Source organism: Vulpes vulpes, chromosome 13 (genome assembly GCF_048418805.1).
Source record: "Vulpes vulpes isolate BD-2025 chromosome 13, VulVul3, whole genome shotgun sequence".
Lineage (NCBI taxonomy): Eukaryota > Metazoa > Chordata > Mammalia > Carnivora > Canidae > Vulpes > Vulpes vulpes.
In genome coordinates, this window is record NC_132792.1 from 145367044 (window position 1) to 145392326 (window position 25283).

The window sequence follows — 25283 nt, forward strand, 5'->3', positions numbered from 1 at the left end:
AGGTGGATACGTCTTAACAAATCTACTTTGTACATGCCTGATTCAGTCCCAGGCTCAGAATACTGTCATTCAATACACAGTTTTGGTGATCAGGGGACAGATGATTGAACACTACAGAAAAGGGAAGAAAGAAAGTGGTAATATTAAAAGCCTCTGGAAGAAAACAAAACAGCAGCAGGAAAATGACCTGTTTCAGAAACCACAATCTGTGTTTTGATGATACTCTGACAAATTCGAGCCCATCAAGAGTGCTGGCAGCAGCGCACATTGTAGGGAAAGAAGAATGTGGGCTGCCACCAGCAACCACACCCAAGACTATCCACTAACTTCACATCCACACTTGCTTCGTGGGGTGACACATAGTACCCAAATGCACAAAGAAAATGAAAAGCCTTTTATGCAAGAGATCATCCACAGATCATCTGTGAGAGAATTTTTGTTTTCCTTTGAAAACCCAGCAAGTGTACCCCAGTGTTCAAAGACACCCACTGAGCTTCCAAACCATATGAGAAAATGTTAAAGGCACTAAGGATATACAGCTTGGGAAGGGAAATTTTGAGAGAGATGGCATAGCTGTTTTCAAATATCTGAAGGACTAGCTTATAGTGGGGGCTAGGCACTAAGTCATCCTGGAGGGTAAGATCAAAGGGGAGAACAGCCACCCACAGGCAGATGTGTGGGGAGACAGAAGAGCAGCTTCACTCTTCCACAAGGGAATGGACGAGTTTGTTAAGAAGTCAACTGAATGTTGTACTAATAAATGTTTAACAACCAGTCTCTCTAAAGGATGGGAAGCCCTGGTGTATAGCATTTGCCAGTTTCTGGAGTATAAATACTCCCTCCACAACTAATTTTAAGCTCCCAACTTGACAGTGTTGCAAAGATACACATAAGGAGCACGTAAGAGCTAGCCCTAGCCAGTTCCAACACAGCACTTACTGCAAGTTCTATGTCTCTAGGAGACCTTCAAGGATATCGAGGAGGAGATTCTTGTATTTGATCATTGAACTGGATGAACACTTGTTCTAACGAAGAGTTAACAAATGGATAGGAAGCAACTTCAACGAGTCTTCAGTCACTTGTTCAAGGGCCTTCTGGGTCACCATGACTCACTCTGTCCCTCACCTTCAAGCTGTCCACTTAGCTAGACCTGCATTCCTGAAGTCTGAGCATCACCCTGATCAAAGAAGGCTGGCACCTGTGCAGCTAGATATGTGCCAGAAACAGCACAGGTGAATGGTTTGCCAGTGTCATGAGTCATAATACTTGATTAATCACCTCAATCTCTCAGGTTGAAGTCTGGGATACCCAGGGGCTCCTGCTATTTCACCATGGCCTGCAAAAGAACTGAGAGGAATCGGCCAATACACACGATGAAAGCATAAGAGACAAAAACATATGGGAGAACATAAGACATATGAGAAAGCATAAGAGAACAAAAACATATTAAGAGCTGAGCTTTTTACCTAAAGGAGGTAAAATCTCACCTCTCATTCTAGAAGATCATTGGATCTCGGCCTTGGCTGCACACAGAATGACCTGGGAAGCTTTTAAAAATTAAGGATATGGGTATCCTATCTCTAGAAATTCTGATTTGTCTCAGGTACCATCTGGGCACTAGCATTTCTAGAAGTTCCCACACTGATTCTAATGCAGCAAGGGTAAAGAATACTGCCAGAGATGCTGGAGGCCATGAAACCTAATGGTATCCTCAACTCAAGTGAGATAACAAAAGGAGAAACTAGACTCCAGGAAGCACAGAGGTAAGAACCGGAAGATGCCTTAGAGTTCTATTAACAGTCCCATTACTTTCATTTCACAGATGTAGATAACTGAGGTCTGAGGTGGAGGGAGACTTTTCCAGAGCCAGGACTACACACCTTTCGGGATTCATAGTCCCACACCCTGAAAAGCTTAGGAATCTATTATCAGAACAGTCAATTAAACTCCCCGGTTTCTTGACTTGAACTGAGTATTCTAAAGGAAAGGGATCTTTTTATTTGAATTTACTTCCTCCATCTGCAAACTACTCAATTGTTCTCAAGAGCATATTTCTTAAGGTAGAGTTTGGATAGGAAGGGAACTTTCCTAAGGCCACTTAAGAGTCCAGAAAACAAAACAAAACAAAAAAAACAAAACAAAAAAAAGAGTCCAGAAAACATTCCAAGATAAGCGCTTGCCAGAGCATCCATTTTTCCATATGCTAAGACATGGCCTTGGTTTTTGACTGGGGAGAAGTCCATTGCCTACTGAGTACAGTATTATCAATTCATAAAGTTGTCCAGCAACTCATAAAGGATTCTCTATAGCAACAATTTTTGGGAAAGGAGAACATTAACCATTGTTCTGAATCACTGCTTCCCATTCTCGTTGGATTAGTGCTGGTTGGCCTCTCTTGAATTAACCTTCTCTTATCCATTCCCACTCCTTAATTAAGTCTGTTCTTATTAATCACAATCCCTATGTCTAGCCTCCTATGCCCCAATCCAAGACAAACACAAAACACATACTTACTAATAAAATGATGAGAAGGGGCTAGAAGGAAGATGACTAAGCAGAGAAAGGGTACCAAGGAAAGAAAAAAGGAAATGTGAGGAAAAGATCCCTGGACTTAAGAGTCAGGAGCCCTGGGTCCTAGTTCCTGCATTGCCATTTACTAAGAGTTTCTCTTGGGTCACTGTTACTACAATAAACTATTATTCTGTGGTGTTAATAGACAATAAGATGGGAAAATAGTAAAGAATAAAAGAGGAGTTATCTATTACTACAATTGAGAGAAGCCATCTTCAGTGAAGCTATTAAAGAGGAAATCTAACAATAACATCCAAAATGGAACTCCTGGCACACCTAGGAATACCTTGAAAGTGTCCAAAGCCAATGGAAATGTTTCTATATGTTCAAGGAGCTCCATTGCAAGCTGAGTTGGCCAAAAATTTCACTAAAAGATAGTCAGAATCTTCATAATGGTGGCCGGGGGTGAATGTAAGCTGCTTTTCTATAAGCCCATTGTAAGCCTTTTCTACACTCTCTGTAAGAGTCTGAGAGTCTTCCATTGCCTCCTGTCCCCCCCAACTCCCATTTCCTTAAAAATCTGCAAAGGTGGAAGCATTCAGTAAGATGAAAGTTCGAGAAAGAGTCATTAAAGTTGACTCCTCCACATAATAACTTATGGGCATCCCAGGAAACAAGAGACTTCTTTGAGGGCTGGAAAAAAAAGAAAATGGACTTAACACGCTAATATCGAAAGGAGAGGAAGAATTGGCATTTCCAAATCAAAGGTCCTCTGCAGAATGATGAAGTATGGCGGTGGAGCTTTTGGTGAAGGGAAAACAAAACAGCAAAATGCCCCAATTCCAACCCAACCTCGCATTTCTATGATACACGGCAAGATGTCTCAGATCCATTTAATGATGACCATGATGATGAATCTCTGCACTTCTCCCATCTATTGATCCTTTACTCTTCCATGGGTTTAGCTTCATGCCCAGTGGGTGCTACAGATACAGGCAAGCAGTTCACAGTCATCGTAAAAAGATGCTTTGTTAGAGAAGAGTGCCTGCCTGTCTCTGGTATGACCTGAGGCAGGCAGTGTGTGACAATGGAAAGAGAGCAACCAGTAGAACTGGTAAGATCACATCTACCTGTAACCTTGGACTAATCATCTGTAGTATGAGAACAACAATGTCCACTTCAGACGGAACTAAAGGATACATACGTCTCTAAAACACATACAGAATGTCACACAACAGGCGTTTATTAAAACCATACTGAGGAATGGATTACTCTCTTATATTATACAAAAATATATATATATGAAGGTAACAGAAAGGAAAGATGACAAGCGTTATGACTGTGCAGGATTGTTCTGAAACCAGCCTCTTTCACAGTGGAAGTGTGGATAGCTGCTGGGACAGTTCTCATTTCCCACAATCTATTCCTTTGCTTTGCCCTTTTGAGCTTGTCTACTGATATTTGTAACAGCCTAAATGAGCTCGGGCTTTGTGAGCCTTTGCATTCAGGGGTGGGCATCTGTTACTCTATATTCATCACCAGGGAAAGAGGTTACTCAGAAAATATGTAACATCTTCACCTTGGGTGGGGGGTGCAGACAGTGATCCCCAAAATAAATAAATATATACATACATAACTCTCTTTGAGAAGGGAGTGCTATTTTGCCAAAAGGCTCAGATCCTCTAAATGTACATGGGCCCATATTCCCCAGACCTGCTCCCTCCTTGTGTTACCACACCCACCCACCCATCCCACCTCCAGACAAGCCCACGCCCTTCAACTGCTCCTCATATCAACAGATCAGGAGAACACATGCATCCTTGTAACATCCATATGGCTCAGTTATTCACAAACACATGCAAACACAATCCAAAGTTAGCAGAAACAAGAGACAATTCCTTTAATATTTTTTAGGTCCACTCCTTAATTTCTTTCAAATCTTTCACCTGGTTTCCAGAAGCCAAGTAGTACATCATAGTTATCCACTCCCATCCACAGCTGTAGCCAGTGCCCTCAGGGAAGACGTCCTCCAGTATCCTATCTGACTAGGATAGGATACCTTCATCATAATACCTTCATCAAACTCATTAGGCACCAACTCATGGAGGTTCCTCCTCCTCTCACATCCCTCCAACTCTTATAGAATCTTCTTCCACAATTGATGGAGTTCAATCCTTCTCTGACAGAACAGAGATGGAGACCCAGAATACTCAGAAACTCAAACAGATCAGGAGTAGTTTGCCAGAAGGCCAACAACCCCTGAGAAGGAAATCTGCTCAGAGGCCAAGCTGGGACTCTAGGACGGATCCTTCCACATGTCATCAATCTGGCCATCTGAAACTCATGGCCATCATTTTTGTACAAACAAAAACGAAATTCGCTGTGTTTATTTAAGGCTGAGGGTTCTGAAGATCTGATCTGCTTTTATAAAGTTTCCTGGGAGAATCCCACATCTTATTGCTCCTGAAGATACCTTTTCTGGGTTATAAATCCAGATGTGTCCTTGGGGATAACATCAGTGTAAAATTGGTATTAGAAATATACAAAGAAAGACAAATTTTGATGCAGATATTTTAAAAACTTATCTTAGAGAAAATAAACTCAGTAACTTTGAGATGGGAAAAGAGGTTCCCGGGAAGACCATCTAGCTGCAGTGGTTGAGAGCCCAAGCTCTGAGCCAGGCTTCCAGCTCTCACTTACTGTGTAGGTGGGCAAGGGAGTTAACCTCTCTACACTGTAATCCCCACACTGTGGATGTGGAAAAAAGAACACATACTTAACTTGATAGAACTGCCACAAGGAATCAAGGCAATAATCTGTGGGACAAACTAAGCACAGTAATCTGGCACCTCATAAATACTCAATAAATGTTAGATATATCAACACTAAGGCTTAGCGTTAACATTTATCATGTTTACAAACAGCTTCCAAATACATTATTCTTGCAAGATAGGTGAAGAGAGAAGGTGATTTCCCCCTCACACCTGAAATCTCTGAGGCTCACAGAGGTTGCAAAACCATCGCAAAGTCACTTACATGGTACTGACGGTGCTCAGGTTAAAACCTGACAAGAGTCAGAAAAAAGGATGGGGCACCTGGGTGGCTCAGTGGTGGAGCCTCTGCCTTTGGCCAGTTTGTGATCCCAGGGTCCTGGGATCGAATCCCACATTAGGTTCCCTCCAGGGAGCCTGCCCCTCCCTCTGCCTATGTCTCTGCCTCTGTGTGTCTCTCGTGAGTAAATAAATAAAATCTTTTTTAAAAAACGAGTCAGAAGAAAGGAGATGGTGTTATTAGAAGAATGCTTAACTGCAGAGATTTAATGTTGATTGACCCAGAGTTAACCAAATCCTAACAACTAAGCTGTAGTCATGGCTTATTACATGCCAAACATTGTTCTAACATTTTATGTGTGCTATCCCACCTCATCTCAAAAATGTTATATAATACACCTTATAGGTAAAATTCCTATTTCCGTTTTATGTTTGAGGAATCTGAAGCACAGCAAGGTTAAATAGTTTCCCTGAGGCACACAGCTAAAAGTTGTGGAAATGGCACCAAGATTTGAATCCAGAGACCAGCTTCTTAACCTTGACACTCTAATGCTTCCAAGCAGAGACTGGTACATCCCAACAGTAAGGTGAAGCTTTCACCAGCTGGGCAGTGGACTAGATGATGTCTAATATCCCTTTGCCTGCTGAGATTCTAGGCTTCGACACTTCTATTTTCTAGTAAAGAAATAAAATAGTGTCTAAGTGAGTCTCTGAAAATGATATTTTAGTGTGGACTTTGGAGAAAGTGGAACACTATATCCTAGCCTAAAATAGACATGAAATAGTCATAAAAGCATGTATTGATTCAGCAAAGCATGTGACAAGGATATCTTGCACAAAATTCTTACTGAATAAAGAAATATAAGCTGGCTAAAGAATAGTGCAGAAAAGCTGAACAGTCATTGAGCACTGACCAATGCACTAATGACAAGCAGAAGGGAGATCCCCAATCCTAACCACATTTTTATCAGTTACTCAAATGGAAGTATAAGGCACATGCTTATTCAGTCTGCAGATGACGTGGAGCTCTGGATAGAGAGCTCACTCATTCAACAGCAGAGTCTGAAGACACCATATAGTAGAAATCACTTAAATTTTAAAGTTAAACCACTCAGGTTCAAGCTCACTAGTGGTGACCTTTGGAAAGTGATTTAATTTTCTATAGTCTCAGTTTTTCTATATTTTATTTTATTATTTTTTTTTTTTTAGAGCTTCAATTTTTTTTTTTAATTTTTTTTTTTTTTTTTTATGATAGTCACACAGAGAGAGAGAGAGAGGCAGAGACACAGGCAGAGGGAGAAGCAGGCTCCATGCACCGGGAGCCTGACGTGGGACTCGATCCCGGGTCTCCAGGATCACGCCCTGGGCCAAAGGCAGGCGCCAAACCGCTGCGCCACCCAGGGATCCCAGTTTTTCTATATTTTAAATGTGGATATTATTTATCTCACTGGACTATTGTTTTATTTAAATGCAGAGAGTCTTGGGGCACCTGGGTGGCTCAGTCAGTTGGGCGTCCAATTCTTGATTTGGGCTCAGGTCATGATCTCAGGATTGTAAGATTCAGCCCCACATTGGTCTGTGCACTGAGCATGCAGGCTGTTTGGTATTCTCTCTCTCCCTCTCCTTCCCCCGCCTCTCTACCCCCGCTGCTCTTACATACACATACACATACATATACACATACACATACACACACACATACACACACACACACACACTCGGGCATTCACTCTCTCAAATAGAGTGACAGATGGGTGGATGGATAGATAGATAGATAGATAGATAGATAGATAGATAGACAGACATATAGAATGCAGAGAGTCTGAAGTTTGGTGAATACTCAATGAAAGTTAGTTCCCTGTCCCCACTTGCAAAGGATCTCTATAGGAAGGACTGTTGCACCAAAAGGAGATAAAATGTACTTGAAATAAACACGGAGTCCTGAATTTAGACTCAAAAATTAAATTGAGAACAGAGTGAAAGAAAACTAACTCTGTCATCAGTTTATATAAAAGATTCAGGGTTTATAGCTGACTGTGAGAGATCTCAAGTCAGACATATAATGCCACTTCTTTAAAAAAAAAGCTAAAAAATGTTTTTTAATTTAAACAAAATGTATTAAATGCCAGTGTTAATAAGCACTGATCTATGTTCTAGTAATTTAAAAACTAATAGATACTGTCCACTGCCTTCCAGGGATTTAAAACTAATACTAAAGCTAAGTGGTAAGTGTCAGAATAAAGTAATAAACCAGGTGCCATATGAGAGCCCAGAGGAGGGAGTTGGTCTTATTCTGCCAAGAGAAATCAAGGAAGGCCTCATGAAGGAAGTGACTAATGAGTATAGTCTTAAAGCCAGGAAGTCAGGGGGAGAGAGAAAGCACAGTAAGTGTACAGCCTGTGGAGGCCTAAGAGAATCTGGTGCCTTTGGACATTAGTAGCCCATTGGAACAGTTGAAAAGAAAGTGATTGTGGTGGTTCAGGCAGTTTGCTACCATGTATAGAGTAGAGCATGAGAAGCCCTGAACACCAAGGTAGGGAAACCTTGCCCAATTACAAAGCAAACAAATTACAGAACCCAGACAGGAACTTAGGCTTCTTGACTCATTATCTATTCTTTCTACCTCTCCTGTCCTATACTGTAGACACTAGCTATAGTATGTAGCTATTTAATTTAAATTAATTAAAATTACAAGATGAGCACCGGGTGTTATTCTGTATGTTGACAAATTGAACACCAATAAAAAATAAATTTATTTAAAAAATAATAATAAAATAAAAAATAAAAAATTAATTAATTAATTAAAATTAAATGCAATTTAAAATTTAGTACTCAATCACAAAAGCCACCTATCAAGTGCTTAAAAGCCACATGGGGCTACAAGCTACTATATTAGCACAGATAAAAACATATCCATCATCACAGAAAGTTCTGGTCTATGGCACTACTCAAAGCCATAGGACCTTAAGTTAATGAGAAGTGGACTGGGTTTGTATTGCTTTACAGAACAGAAACAGGAAAAAAAAAAAAAACAAGCAGGTGGAAGCTATAAGGAAGACTATTTCAATGTCCTACACCTTAACAACAAGAGTACCCCATCACTGGAAGCTTGATGGCCACCCATCAGGCTAATGTAGAAAGAGCTCCTGTACTGAATTAATGCTCTTTGGATACAATGCTTGCATTTTACCATGGCAGTCTGGCTGATGCACTAGTGCAAACACATCTCACTAGCTCCTTCACACAGAGTTCCTGTCATACTTGTATCTAAGGGATATGATGCTGGATTGGGAGTCACTATGCCTGATGGTTCAGCATCTCAACATCCCAGAATGTGAGAATTTTCTCTTTTTAAAAGATTTTATTTATTTATTCATGAGAGACACACAGAGAGAGGCAGAGACATAGGCAGTGGGAGAAGCAGGCTCCCTGTGGGGAGCCTGATGCAGGACTCGATCCCAGAACCCTGGGACCATGACCTGAGCCATAGGCAGATGTTCAACTGCTGAGCCACCCAAGTGTCCCTGGAATGTGGGAGTTTTCCATCATAATCAGCATGGCAATCTAGGGACCCCCCCAAAAATGAATCCAAATCCAGTGTATTTTTTTCAGGAAAGATGGGTGCCCAGCACCAATCAGATTTCAATAAGATTTGTGATCTCAATATAGAAAGCAAATAAACTGTACTGGAGGGACCTGGCAATCCCTGTACTCTAAAAAAAGTCATCTGGATCATTGAGATGGCCACTCAGGTCATCCCTGACTCTAAGGTTCCATAGCGGAAGCATCTAAAGACAATCACCCTGCAACAGAACAGTTTCAACTCAAGCATCTCCTGACCTTGATCACGGAGAAAATAGATGGGACAGGTATAAAAGGTCATGGAAACAACCCAAGGCACTAAAGTTGCAGAATTCAGTCAGGTCGGGGAAGAAAGAAGAGAATCTGCCAAACTCTTCCTGAGATGACCATTGGTAACTCTCTTTTAAATCTTAACGGCTAATATGAATAATAGTGAAAGGGAATATAAAGGAAGGGAGAAGAAATGTTGGGAAATATCAGGAAGGGAGACAGAACATAAAGACTCCTAACTCGGGGAAACGAACTAGGGGTGGTGGAGGGGGAGGAGGGCGGGTGTTGGAGGGGAATGGGTGACGGGCACTGAGGTGGACACTTGACGGGATGAGCACTGGGTGTTTTTTTGTATGTTGGTAAATTGAACACTAATAAAAATGAATTAAAAAAAAATAAAAAATAAATAAATAAAATGTCAAAATATAAAAAAAATAAAAAAATAAAAAAATAAATCTTAACGGCTCATTTTCAGTGACAGCCAACGGAAACAAGCACACCCAGTCAGATGTGATACCAGTTTGCCAGCTGGAGAACTTGCCCAGCAAATCCAAAGTTTGCTGAGCTATCAATCCATCTTAAAAAATATGACTTTGTTCTAATCACCACCTGACAATGCGACAACTGTCCAGAATTCATCTCCAGGTCCTAGAGTATTTCTAAAGCTGAAAGGACTGATTTCTAGAACAATGCAGGGATTCTTTGGTTATCTGGCGTAGCTAGCTTTGATTAATTTGACAAAATTTAACAAAAAAAAGTGGTAACTATTCTAAATAATCGATGTGGGTTATAACTTGTAAACACTCTGAACACAAGAAAATGCACACACCATTCAAATCATGTCAAACACAGTGTAATGAATGCTTCATTGGTGATATTCAGAAAACACTATGGCATTTTGTGGTGCCTAGGGGCCACTGGAACCAATCTGAATTGTTATTACACTACAGATCTCTGGATGCCAATTAATAAAGAATTATGTATAATAAAATGCCAGAAAACACATACTGTGTGCTTTTTTCACCATCTGTGTTGGGTAATACAGAAACTGGAGTGATCCATAGCATGATCATGAAATAGATCATGGTTTTTTTTACAACCTCCAAATTCCCATGCAATGACCCCACCAGCCATTCAGTGTCCTCACTACCTCCTCACAGCCTCCTCTCCCCACCCCACAGCTACCCCTGGTCCTATAGGTCCAGGTCAGTGCAACCCTAGGCATATAAGAGATACTTCACTGATGCTTTCTGTTGACCAATAGTAACCACTTAATTAAATCATCTAAAAAAAATTGTACCGGATGCTCAGTGTGAGCCAGTATTGCACTAGGTGTGGAAATTAATTAGGGGCATGTCCTATGCCGGTTCTCGGAGGAGGCTGCTTTCAATTACACAGTGTTAATGCCATGTAGTAGCTATGATATCCCTGCTCCCAAGATCATCTGCATTTTGACAGAGAAGTCCTGAAGCCTCACTACCTGAACCCAAAGATAACAGCAAGACTTCAGGCTGAGAGATGAGAGAAATTTGGGATGGACACTCTCCTCAGCGATTTGCAAAACCGGCCTTCTCTGAAGGCACTGCTGGGCAGATAATGAAACCATGCCCAACAGTGGTTCTCAGAGTATGGTTTCGAGGACGGCAGCATCAGCATCACCTGGGAGCTTGTGACAAATGCAAATTCCCAGGCCCTACTTCAGACCTACTGAATCTGAAACTCTGGCAGTAGGGTCCAGAACTCTGTATTTAAGAAGTCCATTCAGTAGATTCTGAGACCCACTAAGCTTCAAAGAACCAGTGATGTAGACGAAATGGGCAGTGCATATGTGTGACTTCAGCACAAAGAAACTGAGGAATTAGCCTTGATGCTGATGTTCCTTCCAGTCACCTGCTAGAAGGAACAGTCACTGACAAAATAGTAGCAAAACAATTCCCAACAGCACACAGCTGGAAATTGCCAGGACGCTGGTGAGTGACTGTTGAAAATCCATTTCATGCTTTTTGACTCTGACCAGCCCCATGAGACGATGGTGTGGAAATTGAGAAAGAGGCACCGAAAGTTTGAAACACTTCAAACATACAGCCACATCGAAGATTGAGAAAAGCTTATGAGGGCTGGTTTTCCTTCCCGTCCCGGTTTTCAGAGCCTCTTCTCTGGGTGGATGAGCCGCACACAGTGCCTTGCATCTCAGCCACAGAAATTATACCAGAGTCTGATTACCACAAGCCTCGGTTCTTGACATTAACCAGAGCGTTTCTTCCTTTCCCCTATCATCTGCTACCCACTGGTCAGTCACATCCTCTTCATCCCTTCTCTAAAGGGAAGGGGATTATACAGACACCCTGCTCTAGGCTTTAATGGCAGAAGCCTTTAGAAAGTGAAGGCATATATCTGACACAGGCTCTCCAAATTCTCCAGGGATGGGGGGAACAGATGCAGCACAAATGCAGCACAACCAAATACAGCAAAAAATACAGCCTCAAAATTATGCAGAGTTGTAACGGTAACTCAAAGCAACTACCCACAGGCAAGAGACCACACTTGGCACAGGTGGCACACAGGGCCTCTCCCTGAAGCCCTTCACTGGCTGGACCACAGGATCCTGTAGCTGGAGGCCAGCCTGGAGTCAACCACATTCCCAAGCCCCGCCCACCTGCCTTGGGGATCAACTACCACTTTAAAGATGAGGTGTTTTATTTTTTTTCTTTTTTGGAAATATTCAAGAGGACTAAGAGTGGAACTGCTTAGTCTTACAAATTTGGAACCCAAAGTACAATAAAAAAAAGACACTCTGAAGAAGTACCCACTGCTCTGCCAGTGTCTTGGATAACTGACACTTTTGAGTAATTCCGTGAGGTTCTCCTTAACCTGGCCCATTTCTCGCGCTTAAGGACACATGTCCTGGTCGCTCCTCGCTTTCCAGAAATGGTGATGTAGTGGAGGTGGAGGAGGGGGTAGGGTTCATCAGAGTGGACAGCCAAACACACCAAAGATACAGGGAATGGAAAATCAAGTAAATGTACCTGGGCTATTCAGTGAGCAAAAATACTCCATGGACATCTCCCTAATGTAGGACTGACACATAAGAGGCCACCAGGTTGGAGAAGCCTGAAAACTCAGTACTGTACTTTCTGTCCTTAAATGAGAGTGATGCTGGAAACATGCTGGTGAGCCTGCACACAAGCCCTTGCTGTTCAGGTTCAGAATGCCTGGGAGGGGAAGTGCTACCACGGGTCACTGGCATCTTTATCCCTCCTTGAAGGAGACTGCTTTAAAAGCCACATCATGGTGATGATGTCAGAGGTGACTGGGGAGTGGTACACATTCACTTCAGGGGCTGCTCAGCCCTTCGAATTCCTAAGTGGATTCCCACTGAAATATGAAAAGAATTATAGAAGCCTCCTTAGCACTGTGGTTCAGCATTTATGAGCATGAAGACCTGCAATGACAAGAGCAGCCAGGCCGACAAGTACTCGCGGACATAAATATCTTCAGTTAACCATGTTCTCTGAAGAGAGGGAAGTAGCTGCATATTGATGGGGCACCCAAATGTAACAGGACTGGGTAGGTGGCAGTCATTATAAAAGCAGCAAGAAACAGCATGTTAGAAGAGAGCTTTCCCCCTCCCCCACTACCTTTCTCTTGAGTCCCAGTCCCACTGCAAAACACAGAAGATGTAGTGGGAAAAGTCCATCTGTGAAGCTGGTTCACGGCAAGAGACCTTGCTTATATCGAGAGGTAGATAAATAACCTTCCTTTTCTGAAAATCCTTGGGAAAACCCACACATATAATGAATTATTCACAAAGGCTGAACCTAAAAATGAGAGAGAGAGAGAGAGAGATACAGAAAGATGGAAAAGGGACAGTGAAAAAGAAAAAGTTTCTCTCCTTTAATAAAAAAGTATTCATCACAGTCACGTCCAGGCTCTTCCTGTCACATCTGTGCAGTCAGTGATAAGCCACGCTCGACCAGCAGCATGGCCTCTGCCTGCTGGCTTCCAGGGCCGGGCACTGGAAACCTGCAGCTTCCTGGGCAGCCCTGCAAACAGAAGGGAGGGCCACTGGGCTGCTGGTGGAAGCCAAGGAGTCAAGGGTTTGCAGGAGTTCTGACAGCTTAGCAAATCTTGGCTCTGTTCTATTTTAACTAAGGACATGAAGATGGAAGGAAACCAGATGTTCCTATGAAGAGGGGGAAAGCAGCAGAGTTTGAGAGGGGGGAAAAAACCCTACATTTTATACAGCAACAGCCAAAAAGAGATCAGCAATTCTGGATGGAGCAAATCATTCCAAACTCTGGGTCCTTCAGAAGAGAAAAAAGACCTGTTCTCATTATTTCCTTCCTCCTCCTTTAACTCATGGTGTGCATTCCACCTATTGTGGGGAAAGCAAGGGAAGGGAAGTAGAGGAATGGTGACATGCAAACCAACAGACAAAACTATCACGTCCAAGATATTTTCGTCTCCATCCTCCAGTCATTTCATTTCTGTCAAACTCCTTCACTCCAGCTTGCTTTCCAGGCTACATCCCAATTACAACTGGTCCCCACAACAAGTCAAAAGCCTGGGTTCAGGAGGAAACATTATCCACACCTCATTTCAAAGACAAAGTCCATGGACAATGTGGAGACAGTCCTGGGAGGCTCAGAAAGTGAAGAGCTTTCTCTAGCAGCCGCAAGGCCAGTTACAGTCACTACCCACTTCATATCGTCTGCATCTGTGCCCAGGTACATGGAAGATGCGAAGTCTTTCTGCATTATGTTATCATAGGATATAATTACAGACTTTGTCCTTGTTAGCTGCCACCCTCTGCCCTAATCGAGGCACTCTGACTCATGATCCATTAGTGTTACATCAAACCTGAAATTCTTGCCAAGATTACAGTCTACTATCCTGCAAGGTGCTGTATATTTATAGGCAACCAGAGCAGGAGAAAAGTTTATGCCAAAACGGGAGATGGGAAAACTAAAGCTTTCAGTAATCTTCATGGAAACCCTCTAAAAGAAATAGGCAATTTACAGTGGGAAATTTACCACAATAAAGCACATAACCTCCGACCCAGAGCTAGAGTCTTTTGAGGCTACAGTGAAATTCTCTGCAACAAGAAATCATAGATGAGTATCTACAAGTTCATTATAATGAGCTTTCAACCTTTTGACGTCTTAGCAGCTGCAAACACGTTTGATCTTCCTACTTTAGATCCCCTACATTTCTGCATGAAACATGGGATCCCTTGCTGAGATGACCCATGCCATGAATGGGGGGAAAAATCTCCCACTGCCCATCAATGGCACAGATTCACCAACTCAGACATCTCATTTCTTCCCCTCATCCTCTGGACCTAAAAAGGGGGAAGGAAGTATGGGACATCTCACAAACCATGGGGGAGACCTTGTGTGTGTCCACAGAGTAACTGAGCCTGGGCATGGAAGGGTGAGAGCTGGTAAGCATATGGCACAGTGAACGTGCGATGACATTCAGAGCAGCCAATTCCCTGAGAAAGAGAATCCTTTTGTTCCATCTATTAGATGAGCAAAAAAGGAATGGAGAAATCATATAAAATGTAATATCACATTTTAAATCAGATTAGCATTTTCAAAAAGGTTATGGTATCCACTGCAGAGAAGAGTGCCATAAGAAAATAAAATTATCTCCCTATGCAGATGTAGCTTCCAAGAAAAATGAAACACATTCAGAGTGGGCTGTAACTTACCACCATCTTTCATGCCAAATCTGGGTTATCTTGGGCATTTCTTTCCATAGGAACTAGACTTTCCCTATTAAATAACTGGAAAAGATTACCGCAACCACCCACCGAAGTCAGAGGGTCCTACAAGTATAAATTAAATAATTCCTTTCCCTTAACTGATCTTTTCAGGACAATTTGTTATAGACCAGTACTGTGCAGCGTGAAGAGAAGCTAACACAGCACAAAGAAGTGCTCATTTCCTCCTAGCTCCACAGTGACTTTCTGCAGCCCACAAAAGATGTGTATGTCTCAAAGACTAGTGCACAAATAATGAAAGTCTTCAAGTATATTACATGTTTATAAGTCAGTTCAAAGCAAGAGGTCTTAACCCATTTTCTGAACAATCTTCCTTTTTTTTTCCCCAAATACCTGGCCCTTACAAACAGTAGAGAAGCACTTCTTAAACTTTAATATGCATACTAACTACCTGGGGATCTTATTAAAATGCAGATTCTGATTCAGTAAATCTGAAGTGGGGCTCAGAGTTCCGAATTTTTAACAGGCCCCCTGGTGATGGGGATGTTGCTCTTTGCTCTGAGAGGCAAAAATCTAGAAGATTTCCTTCACCTAAAACTAAGACCTCTCTCTCCCTTCTGGGAGAATTTTGCTGAAATTTCTGAAGGACCCCATTAAACATTATATGGTCCCATTCATTTGGGGAATATAAATAATAGTGAAAGGGAATAGAAGGGAAGGGAGAAGAAATGGGTAGGAAATATCAGAAAGGGAGACAGAACATGAAGACTCCTAACTCTGGGAAACGAAGTAGGGGTGGTGGAAGGAGAGGAGGGTGGGGGGTGGGGGTGAATGGGTGACGGGCACTGAGGGGGGGCACTTGACGGGATGAGCACTGGGTGTTATTCTGTATGTTGGCAAATTGAACACCAATAAAAAATAAATTTATTATTAAAAAATAAAAAATAAATAAAACAATCCCCCAATAATAGAAAAAAAATACAGCTAGCACTTATTGGGTAATTAGGCAGTGTTGCAGGAACCTGACGTATGTAACCTCATTTAATTCTCCCACTAACTCAGGATTATCACCCTCATTTTACAGATTAGGAAACTGAGTCACAAAGTAAGGAAGTAACTTTTCAAGGTCACAGAGCTGGTGAAAGGAACGGGGTTTGAACGCAGCCTGGCTCCCAAGTTTTCAGGTAACCACTGCTCACACTGACTCCCGATAAGAAAAAGGGAGAGACTTCCCGAAGCCGGATGTCTAGGTCGTCAGGAAAGTGAGACTAGGCTCTCAGATGCAGTATTGGAGAAAACGCAGGACACACAGAAGCGCAATGTTGCCACATGGTCACCACCAGAGGGAATATATATATTTGTCAGTCACGTTGCACAGCCAAGAGAGAAAAAGCAAACGTGGTGCATTTTAAATTTTCCAACCGGGCTCCTCTACACACCTTAGCAGATGTTCTCTGAACACTGTTAGAACAGCCTACATGCTGTAGAACCACTGCGAAACTTCCAACTAGGAGGACAGAAGAGCCCACTGGGACCGGCCGTCAGCCAAGGCACGGGGTGCCGCTGCTGAAATCAACTCGCTATTCTCTCCTTTGACTCTCTCTGGCCCATCTTGGCCCAAGACGAGGGAAGGGCGGGGTAAAAGCCGCTGTCGCACCTTGCACGCTCGCTCGCAACGCCTGGCAGAAAGGCGGTGTCTTTGCAGCGGAAGAGAAAGCGTGAATAGCACCAGCCGCGTGGTCTAGGGACCCTGCTTGGTTTCCCAGCCCCGGAGCCCGGGCCCCGCCGGAGGTGCCCGAGGTGCTGAACCGGGCCGGTCGCGGAGCCACGGACGCCTGGGGAGTTCCAGTGGCGCTGTCCTAGGTGCCAGCGATGGCTGCTGGCACACGGTGCCACCCGCGGCGCGGCCGGGTGGCTTTGTCTACGGCCAGGAAACTGAAGGGCGCCGGTCTGAGTAAACATGCCCCTAAGAGAGGGGCACGGTAAAGCAGCACCTGGAGGGTGGGGAATTCTAGAGAACTGTAGAAGGCGGACGGCGGGGGAGCAGGGCCCCGCTGGGGAAATCAGTAGAGATCTGCCTAGAGAAGGGTTTGCAGCCGCAGCACGCAACATAAGGGGATGTGTCCGCTTTGTGCAGCGCACCGGCAGGCGGGACTTCGGGGACCGGACCCTTCCTCCTCCCCGATACCCGCACCCTGGAGACGTTTAACTCTGGCACCGAATGACCCCGAATCACTCTGTGGGGGTGGAAGGAGGGTGGAAGGAGAAGGAGAGTGCAGAGAGGAGGAGAGAGGAAGCCCAGCCAGGGGTGGTTGTGGGAGGATTTGAGCAGCAGCAGCAGCACGAAGAATATCTGCTTAGAGATGCTCCTTCGTTTCTAATGAGGGGTGCTGCCTAGAAGCACCAAGCGCCAGCCAATCGCAGTGCTGCTGAGGCAGGGAACTAGGGGAGGAAGGAGGGGAAGGCCAGAGACTGGGGTGGGGGGTAGTAGGGAGATGCCCAGGCCCTGGGGGAAGCGAGCCACGTGCCTCACTGATACTAGAGACCCAATGCAGCTCCAGCTGCCTCACTGCTGCACACCTGGCGGGTGGGGGTGGGGAGAGAGGAGGACAGAGAAGAGGAGGAGCCTCCTTTGCAGGTGCATCCGTCCCAAGAAATCTCTTAACACAAGCATCAAAGTCCCACGTCTCCAAGCCTACCCCCATATTAACACCACCCCCCTGGCTTGCTTCCTACCAAGCACCCTCCCCACCCCCACCAACCCGCAATTCCTAAAGACCTTGCCAGATGCCCAAATTCTTAGTGAAGAACAAGGCAGCGAGATGCCTAATCAGCAGCCTGCATTTGGTGCACTTGATTAAACCGGCAAAGAAGCTCCTTCCATGCCTGTTCACCCTGACACGGCCACTGTCAGAGACGCCCCCACCAGCTCTTTGTGAAGAGCAGTTCCCCTGGAGGTAGGGAGAGACAGATTGCTTGCACACCTCTGGGCTCAGTGGCTGCAGCCCTTAGCGGAAGAATTCAGGCCCAGCAGATTAACCTGCATCTTGGGCACTGGGAGAGCACTCAGCTGGGTCACGCATTCAGAGGCAGGCGGGGAGGGGGGCGGGGAGCACCCAACCTCAGACTAAGGAAACCATGAGCTCCGATGAGCTGTTCTTCTCTGGCTGAGAAGAGGACTCCAACTCTGAGCAGTCTGGGCTGTATCATTAGAGATTACCTCCGCTGACACATTCATTCACTCCACTCACACTGGAACTTAAACTGAGTCCCCAGAGTTAGCTGGATCCCCAGCCAAATGGCTGTTTTATTTATCCATTTGTCTGTCTACAGGATTTTGGCCCAGACTCTTAAAGCTTCTGAACTGATAAGTCCCTCAGGGAGCCTTGACTTTCCCCACAGGCAGATAGTGCGGGTGTCTCCCCAGCTGGTAGGGATGGGGGCCGAGGGGGTGGCTTTAACGGAGGAAAAGGGGAGTATGAAAGAAAATTGTGAGATTAGGGGCAACCCATTCTATATGAAGGGCCCGGGGCGGGGTGGGGGGGGGGGTTGCTGAGAATCAGACAAAGCCCAGCCCAGAAAGGGGCAGCCACAGGAATACCATGCACCCAGGGACGCTAGAGATTTCCACATAGGAAAAATCAAAAACCAAAAGTCTTACCTTGAAAAGCACTAGTGCCCACACTGGCCTCTACAGCACCAAGCTTGCCCCTTAGGTACACGGAAGTAAAGACTGCACTTCAACAAAGGGGCAAATTGGCACCAGGAGAGGGATGGGGGATGAATTCCAAGCTAGATTTCCACCCTTACCCAAAGAAACGCAAAGGGGGAGAGGGGAGGTATGGTGGGCAAGAAAGGATATGGCCAGTCGATGAGCTTCTTGGCGTATTTCCTGACAATGTTATCTTCTCCGAAGATGAACAGGGATCTGTTGACGGTGAAACAGTTCTGCCGGACGGGAATGGGGTTGTACAAAGCCATAGTCCGCGCCCTCTGCGCTTTCGACTGCTTGTAGGCGGCCGCCGGCCCCGAGGCCGGCACCGGGGTTCCTTGCCGGTTCCTGCTCTGGTCCGAGTCTCCATCGCCCGACCCCGGCCTGCCGACCACCGCCTCCCCGAAGCGAGCCATCCTGAAGTTTAAACAGACAGAAGACACACAAAGGTGATCGCGGCCCGACACCCGCACACAGCAACAAGCAGAAAGACACACGGAGACTCAGAGCCGCATCCAGACGGAGCCCGGGGACCACCGCCTCCGGGGAGCCTCCGGGGAGCCTCCGGGGAGCCTCGCGAGCTCCTGGAAGAGGCGGCAGCGGCAGCAGCGGCCCCGCCGCTCTGAACTGTTGAATCTAAATACAACCTCTGCGAAGCTCCATTCCTCAAGGAGGAGGAAAAAAAAAAAAAAGCAGGGGGAGGGCTTGGGGGTGCTCAGTTTCTGGAGGCAATTTTTTTTTTCAAAATGCCAGTGTGTGGTGGCATTCGGGGACTGAAGAGGAGAGGGGTGGAGTAGGCTGCTCTTCAAACATAGCTCCTCTTCTGGCAGACGCACCACCTCGTTCTGGGAGAGAGGCAGGCACCGGCCCGCTAGGTAACAGTTTGGTGATTTATTGGGGGTGGGGGTTGGGGAGGAAGAGAAAAATGAAAACAAAAGAACTTTAAAAAAAAAAAAAAAAAAAGACAAGGGCCGGGTTATGGTGACATGCTTTACAACGCGAGCCCCGGCAAGTCCATCTAAGAAATTCCACAGCCAAGACTTGGGTCTTTAAATCTGCCAGCACAGACGCATCCAAAGGTTGACAGAGAGGGAGGGGGGAGAGCGATATTGAGGTTCCTGCGCAAACCGCAACGCCCAAAATATCAAAATAAGAAGTCAATCCAACCGGAGAGGGACAAACGACTTCAGGGCTCCTGCGGCTGGGAGAGAAGTTGAGCAGCATCCAGAGAGCAGCGAAGCCCGAGTGCCAGCATCCTGCCGGAGCGCTCGCCGCCGCCGCCGCCGCCTCCCCGGATCAGCATGCAACAGCGATCCGCGGCTGCGCCGGGCGAGGGCGGGAGCGGGAGCGGGAGCGGGAGCGGGAGCGGGAGCGGGCGGGCGGGCGGGCGCTGGGGCGAGGGAGGAACAGGTTGCAGCGAGCCCGGCGGTGGCCTGGCCCGGGAGTTGTCCGAGGGCCGAACTTCCTCCCGAACGGCTCGGCTTCCCCTGCCCCCCGGACGGCCGCACTCCGGGAGCGGAGGGGGCGTGGGGGAGCAGAGGGGAGGCGCGGAGGGGGGAGCCGGCCGAGCGCAGAGGCGCAGCGGGGCGCGCGCCGGAGCGCCGGGAGGGGCGGGGGCGGGGCCGGCGGGGCCGGGAGGCGGGGATGGAGCCGGAAGGACCCCGGCAGCGAGGCTGGTCCGGCTTATTGGTCTATGGAGCCAGGGGTAGCGGGCCCCGCCGCAGCGGCCCAGCTGGAGTCGCCTCTCCCCAAGGGACGGCGAGGGGAGAGAGGCGGGCGCAGCTGGCGGCGCGGCACCGACCCCGCAGCAGCGCCGAGCCCAGCCCGGCGGGGGCGCACACGCACGCGCGCACGCACTGGCGCCTGCCGTCCCCGCCGAGGCGTCCGCGGGAGCTGGGCCCGCGCGGTGCCCGCCCGGGAGGGCGGTGGGAGCCTCGGCGCCCCGCGCCCCGCGCCCCCCGCGCCCCGGGGCCCCCGCGCTGCTCCTCCTCGCCCCCCGGTCTCCAAGGAGCGCTGCCCGGACAGCAGCGGGGAAGACAGCACCCTCTCCCCATCGCCCCACTCGGCCACCCGCGGGCCCTGGGAGGCACGCTAGGACCTCTGGGGGCTCCGCGCTCCGGTGTCGGTGCCAGCTCCCCTTGGGAGCTTCTGGCCTCCCCCTGCAAAGGCGATCTGGGGAGGCCTCTTGGGTTCCGTTTCAGCGGAGCCCTGCGCATCCATTTCTGGAAGACTGGTCCAGTTATTGGGGCCATCGATGGCGAGTTTGGGGCTAACACTACCTTTATCAAAGTCTCAACAATCAGGGGGATCCACCCACCCCTACCTTTCACCCACAGGTCAGCTCCGCTGACTTCCTCAAACCCACCTCATTAAAGGAAGAATAAAACAATTAGTATCTGAGCTGCGTAAGTGGGAAAGGTGGGCTCCGAGACCCTGAGAAAGAGTCCCTAGGTTTAGCAACCAAGCCCTTCTCCACAGGTAGACTCTGGTTTGAACTGAGCACAGGACCAGTTGTCTCCTTCCATGTCTACACTGGCTGGAACACACTTTGATCTCCTTTTTGCAACCTCAGCCTCAAAGCACACCCAGCTCTATGCACATCCTCCCCACCTGAGCAATGCCAGAGAAGGGGAGGGGAGCGGCTGATGAAGGAAACAAAGAGGCTGACCAAAACCCAGAGGTTGGAATCCATGGGGGAGTGTGGCTTCACGTGTATGAAAGGCAGTGTCCCGGTGAGTGAAACAGACTGATGGGAAGGGTGATGACATCCAAGGGAGAGGCACAGGTGTGCCTATGTGTGTGTGTGTCTATGTGTGGGCCCGGCCATGGGCGCATTGACATAGGTCTCTATGAGAACGCAGGTGACTATATGTGTGAAGGGATAGTCCCGGGGTACTGGAAATCCAAAGGAATGGTGTCAGTGCTGCCCTTGGGACAGCGTGCTGACCTTTTGATTCAAGGTAGCCCATTTCAGGCCAGATTTACTATTCAAGGTGTGTCCACTCTAATGAGTATTTTGATTTCACGTTACTGCCTTACTCTGCACTCTACCAGCCTTCACTGGAGGGCACCATTCTTTCTGGAGACCTAGTCAGAAGTGAAAGGGGGAAGTGGTGCTGTGAACCACAAACCATCAGACGGTTTAGTCATGCACAAGGGTCACAAGTGGCTGTCTCAGTAACCCTGTAAGCTGCAGATGAGAAAGGGCTTTCAGAAGTGGTCAAACCCATGCTTTCAGGCAGGGCCGTGAATCCATAGCACAAAATTCATTCAAATCAATCATCTGATAAATATTTTTGAGCACCAGGTACTGTTGGCACTGAGGATATAATAATGGACAAAATAGATGACCCCCCCCCCAAAAAATGTGTCATTTTCTTGAATCTAAATAAATAAATAAATAAATAAGGTTCTATAGCCTCACTGGCTAGACCTCATCCTCACATTACAACTTCACCTCTTTTCTCTGGGTCCTGGCCTTAGCAGGCTTCAGGGTGGTATGCGTGTCTGTTCATGCTCAGAGGAAGCAGGGCTCTCTAAGCTTTACCTCCTAGAAGAGGTTCTTAGAAGACCTGGAGCCTCCAGATCTGGGTCTTCAATGTCACCCACTCAGCAGAGAGGCAGTACTAATTCCTTTTCCTCTCTCAACAATGTCCTGGGTTCCCTGTGGCTGCTATGATTCTTTAGAGACCTAGGTTCCCCAAGACAGAATACTATAGTTGGAAATGTGAAGACCCAGTGAAGCTGGCGCTTGCCTCCCTGCCTTCTGAGAAGATAGGGTCACAAATGCATGGGTTGGGAATAATGTTGACTATGCTGGACTATGAACACCTCTGCAGGGAAGTTATAAATGGGGACTTCATTGCAGGGGGAGGGGGTAGAGGGGAAAGAAGCAAACATGCTGGCCTAAAAGTCTTTAGGAATGGACTTGACCTAAGGGCAGTAATGGTGGGAGGGAGGCATACTCTCATGCTCTACCACCACCACCACCACCACCATCCACCCCACAGTCACACCTCCTCAGACCTTTGAGATCTATGAACGTCTCCAATGCCCCCATTCGCCTAGCTCCCAGAGAGCTAGAATTTCAATGGCTAAACATATTCTATGTGTGTTTAATAGTTTTCAGCTTACATAAGCCTCACAACAAATCTCGGAGATCAGCCTGGCAACCCACGTATTTTGACCCTGATTTGGTGGACAAATTACCAGAGTTTCAGAAACCTTAAGTAATTTTCCCTGGGCTTTAACACATCTTTGGACTTCTACTTTATGGCTCTTTCTAACATCCAGTCTAATCTCTTGTGGATGGTAATAGTATAATTCCAAAGCGTTCATTGTCATGAGAAGAGACTATTCAATCACACTAAGCCCATGGGAATTCTATGCTTCCCATCCTCAAATTGATTTGGATCAGTAGCCACATGCTCCTGTCCTGGGGCCTTGCTGGGAAGATGCTAGCCCAGGAACGCATGTACTGCCCTTAAGATCCAGGGGAATCCATAGAAAAAAACCTGAGGTCAGGTCATTGCCATAATGTTCTTTATAAGGGAACTTGGTGCCCATTTTCCTTCCCATGTCCCTCCTTCCAATGTCTTCTTAAAGGCCCACATATGGAAATGTAGAAAATCAGCATTTGGTCGGAACTGACCGGAAACCGGTTTCCTAAAATCCCTTTCCAGCCCATGGAGGGACGGTAGCCATATTTCCCTGTTGTTAGAGCACCATCTACTGGTCATTTGCGAGCACATCGCTGTGAGCCTAGCACCTGGCAGCCCAGCACCCTTAGCACACCTCTCTCTGAACTTAGAAATGCCTAAAGAGGTGATCTCTTGTCCCAGCCCTCTACCCCTCTGTGGGACTTTGTTGAGGTCCAAGCCCCAAATTTTACCACAATGCAACCATCCCATATCACAGTACTTGGAAAGTACAGCCCCACACACTGGACACGAGGTCAACATGCTGCAAGTACACATGCGTGCACTCACATATACACACATGGTTAACGTGGTGCAACCAAATGTTTTTCTGCATGCCTATTTTTCTGAAACCAGTGACCTGCAAACTCGAATCCCAAAAAGATCTGAGAAAGCAAGTGAAAAACTTTCCTAGGTTAATCCCATATAGATGGTTTAATATCAAAGCTTTCACCCTGTAGCCCCTCAACTCCAGTGTACCATCCAAAATCCAAACAGGAGGGAAGGCGACTTGTAGAGAGTATCTCGAGTCTCCTTTGGAAAAGGAATGAAACCAGTGGGCTGAACTCTCCCAGACCAGGAAGGCCTTGGGAGTTTGTACTAACATGGATAATCATGAGCAGCATGAGTGGAGAAGTACTTATCCTATTCCCCTCATTCATAAAGCTCCTCCAAGATCTGTCAGGCCTTGGGCCATCTTCCCGTGAGATTTCAGCCCATCACTGCAGAGTCTGCAAATCTAGCCTCATCCAAAAAGCATGTGCCCCGCCCACCAGCCTGGCTTCCTCATTCCTTCCTCCCCCACTGCCAGTTACACTCAGATAGTTTATGGTTAAGCTATCAGAGCCCCTTTTGTTCTATTTTCCCCCTGTTGAGCTTTTCCAAGAAATAGACTCTTATGCAAAGCAGTACTCTAAGGAACATAATGCAGAGAGGATTTGGGAGTGGGTTCTTAAGAAAAAAGTTGGCAGGCGACCATGTGCAAATTCATTGCAGAGCAGAGGAGCATTATGGCAACGCAGACATCTTAGGAATCTGGTGGCTTCCACAATACCTTACAGCCCTTACTTGGGTGAAACATAACTTTACATCCTTATGTAATGTCCATCCCTAGAAGCAGCATTTCTCAAACCCATGCCTGAGAAACCCCACAGCTCTAACACTCTACCAGCTAACTATAGATGTGCAAATTTTGCTTAAAAAATGTTTTAAAAACCATTCATTTATGACAACTCAGTAGTCCCTGGGTGCCAACTGTGATAATGTTATCTCACTGCATCTTTGCTGCAGGACTGTGAGGCATATTCTATTATCTGAGGCACAAAGGGTCAGGAATTTGTCCAAGGGCATAGAGGTAGGAAACAGCAGAGCTGGATTTCCTGATAATAAGTTCAGGACTCTTTACAATCTGTAGCTACTATTAATACGCTGTATGTCAAAATAATTCTTTCCTTGCTTGAGAGTCCAGTTATAGGCATGATCTTGGACCTTGGAGAGGCGAGGCATGAACCTGAGCTAGAAATACTCCCAAAGGGTTAAATTTCTAAGAAAGCATACCACCTGTCTCAGGGCTTTCATGAAGATTAAGTTAATTTGTGTAAAGCTCTTAGAGCAGTACCTGGCACACAAGTGCTACGTATGTATCTGTTAAATACATTTCAGCAGTGGTAGCTGTGACCACAGTAACACGGAGCAAACCACGTATCTAGCAGCTTTCTGTTTCTGAGAGCAGACTG

General features: G+C 46.4%; 1 protein-coding gene across 8 annotated transcripts in view; it reads right to left on the reverse strand.

Annotated features, from left to right (window-relative positions):
* Positions 1-25283, reverse strand: part of CACNA1E (calcium voltage-gated channel subunit alpha1 E) — a 493362-nt gene that overhangs the window by 292020 nt on the left and 176059 nt on the right. For 7 of the 8 annotated variants that reach the window (XM_072733249.1, XM_072733244.1, XM_072733250.1 and 4 more), the window contains exon 3: positions 19001-19267. In XM_072733249.1, the coding sequence (XP_072589350.1) occupies positions 19001-19267 (267 nt within the window). Of the gene's footprint in view, positions 1-19000; positions 19268-20017; positions 20440-25283 lie in introns of those variants that run through there. The other variant, XM_072733247.1, reaches the window with a different exon arrangement.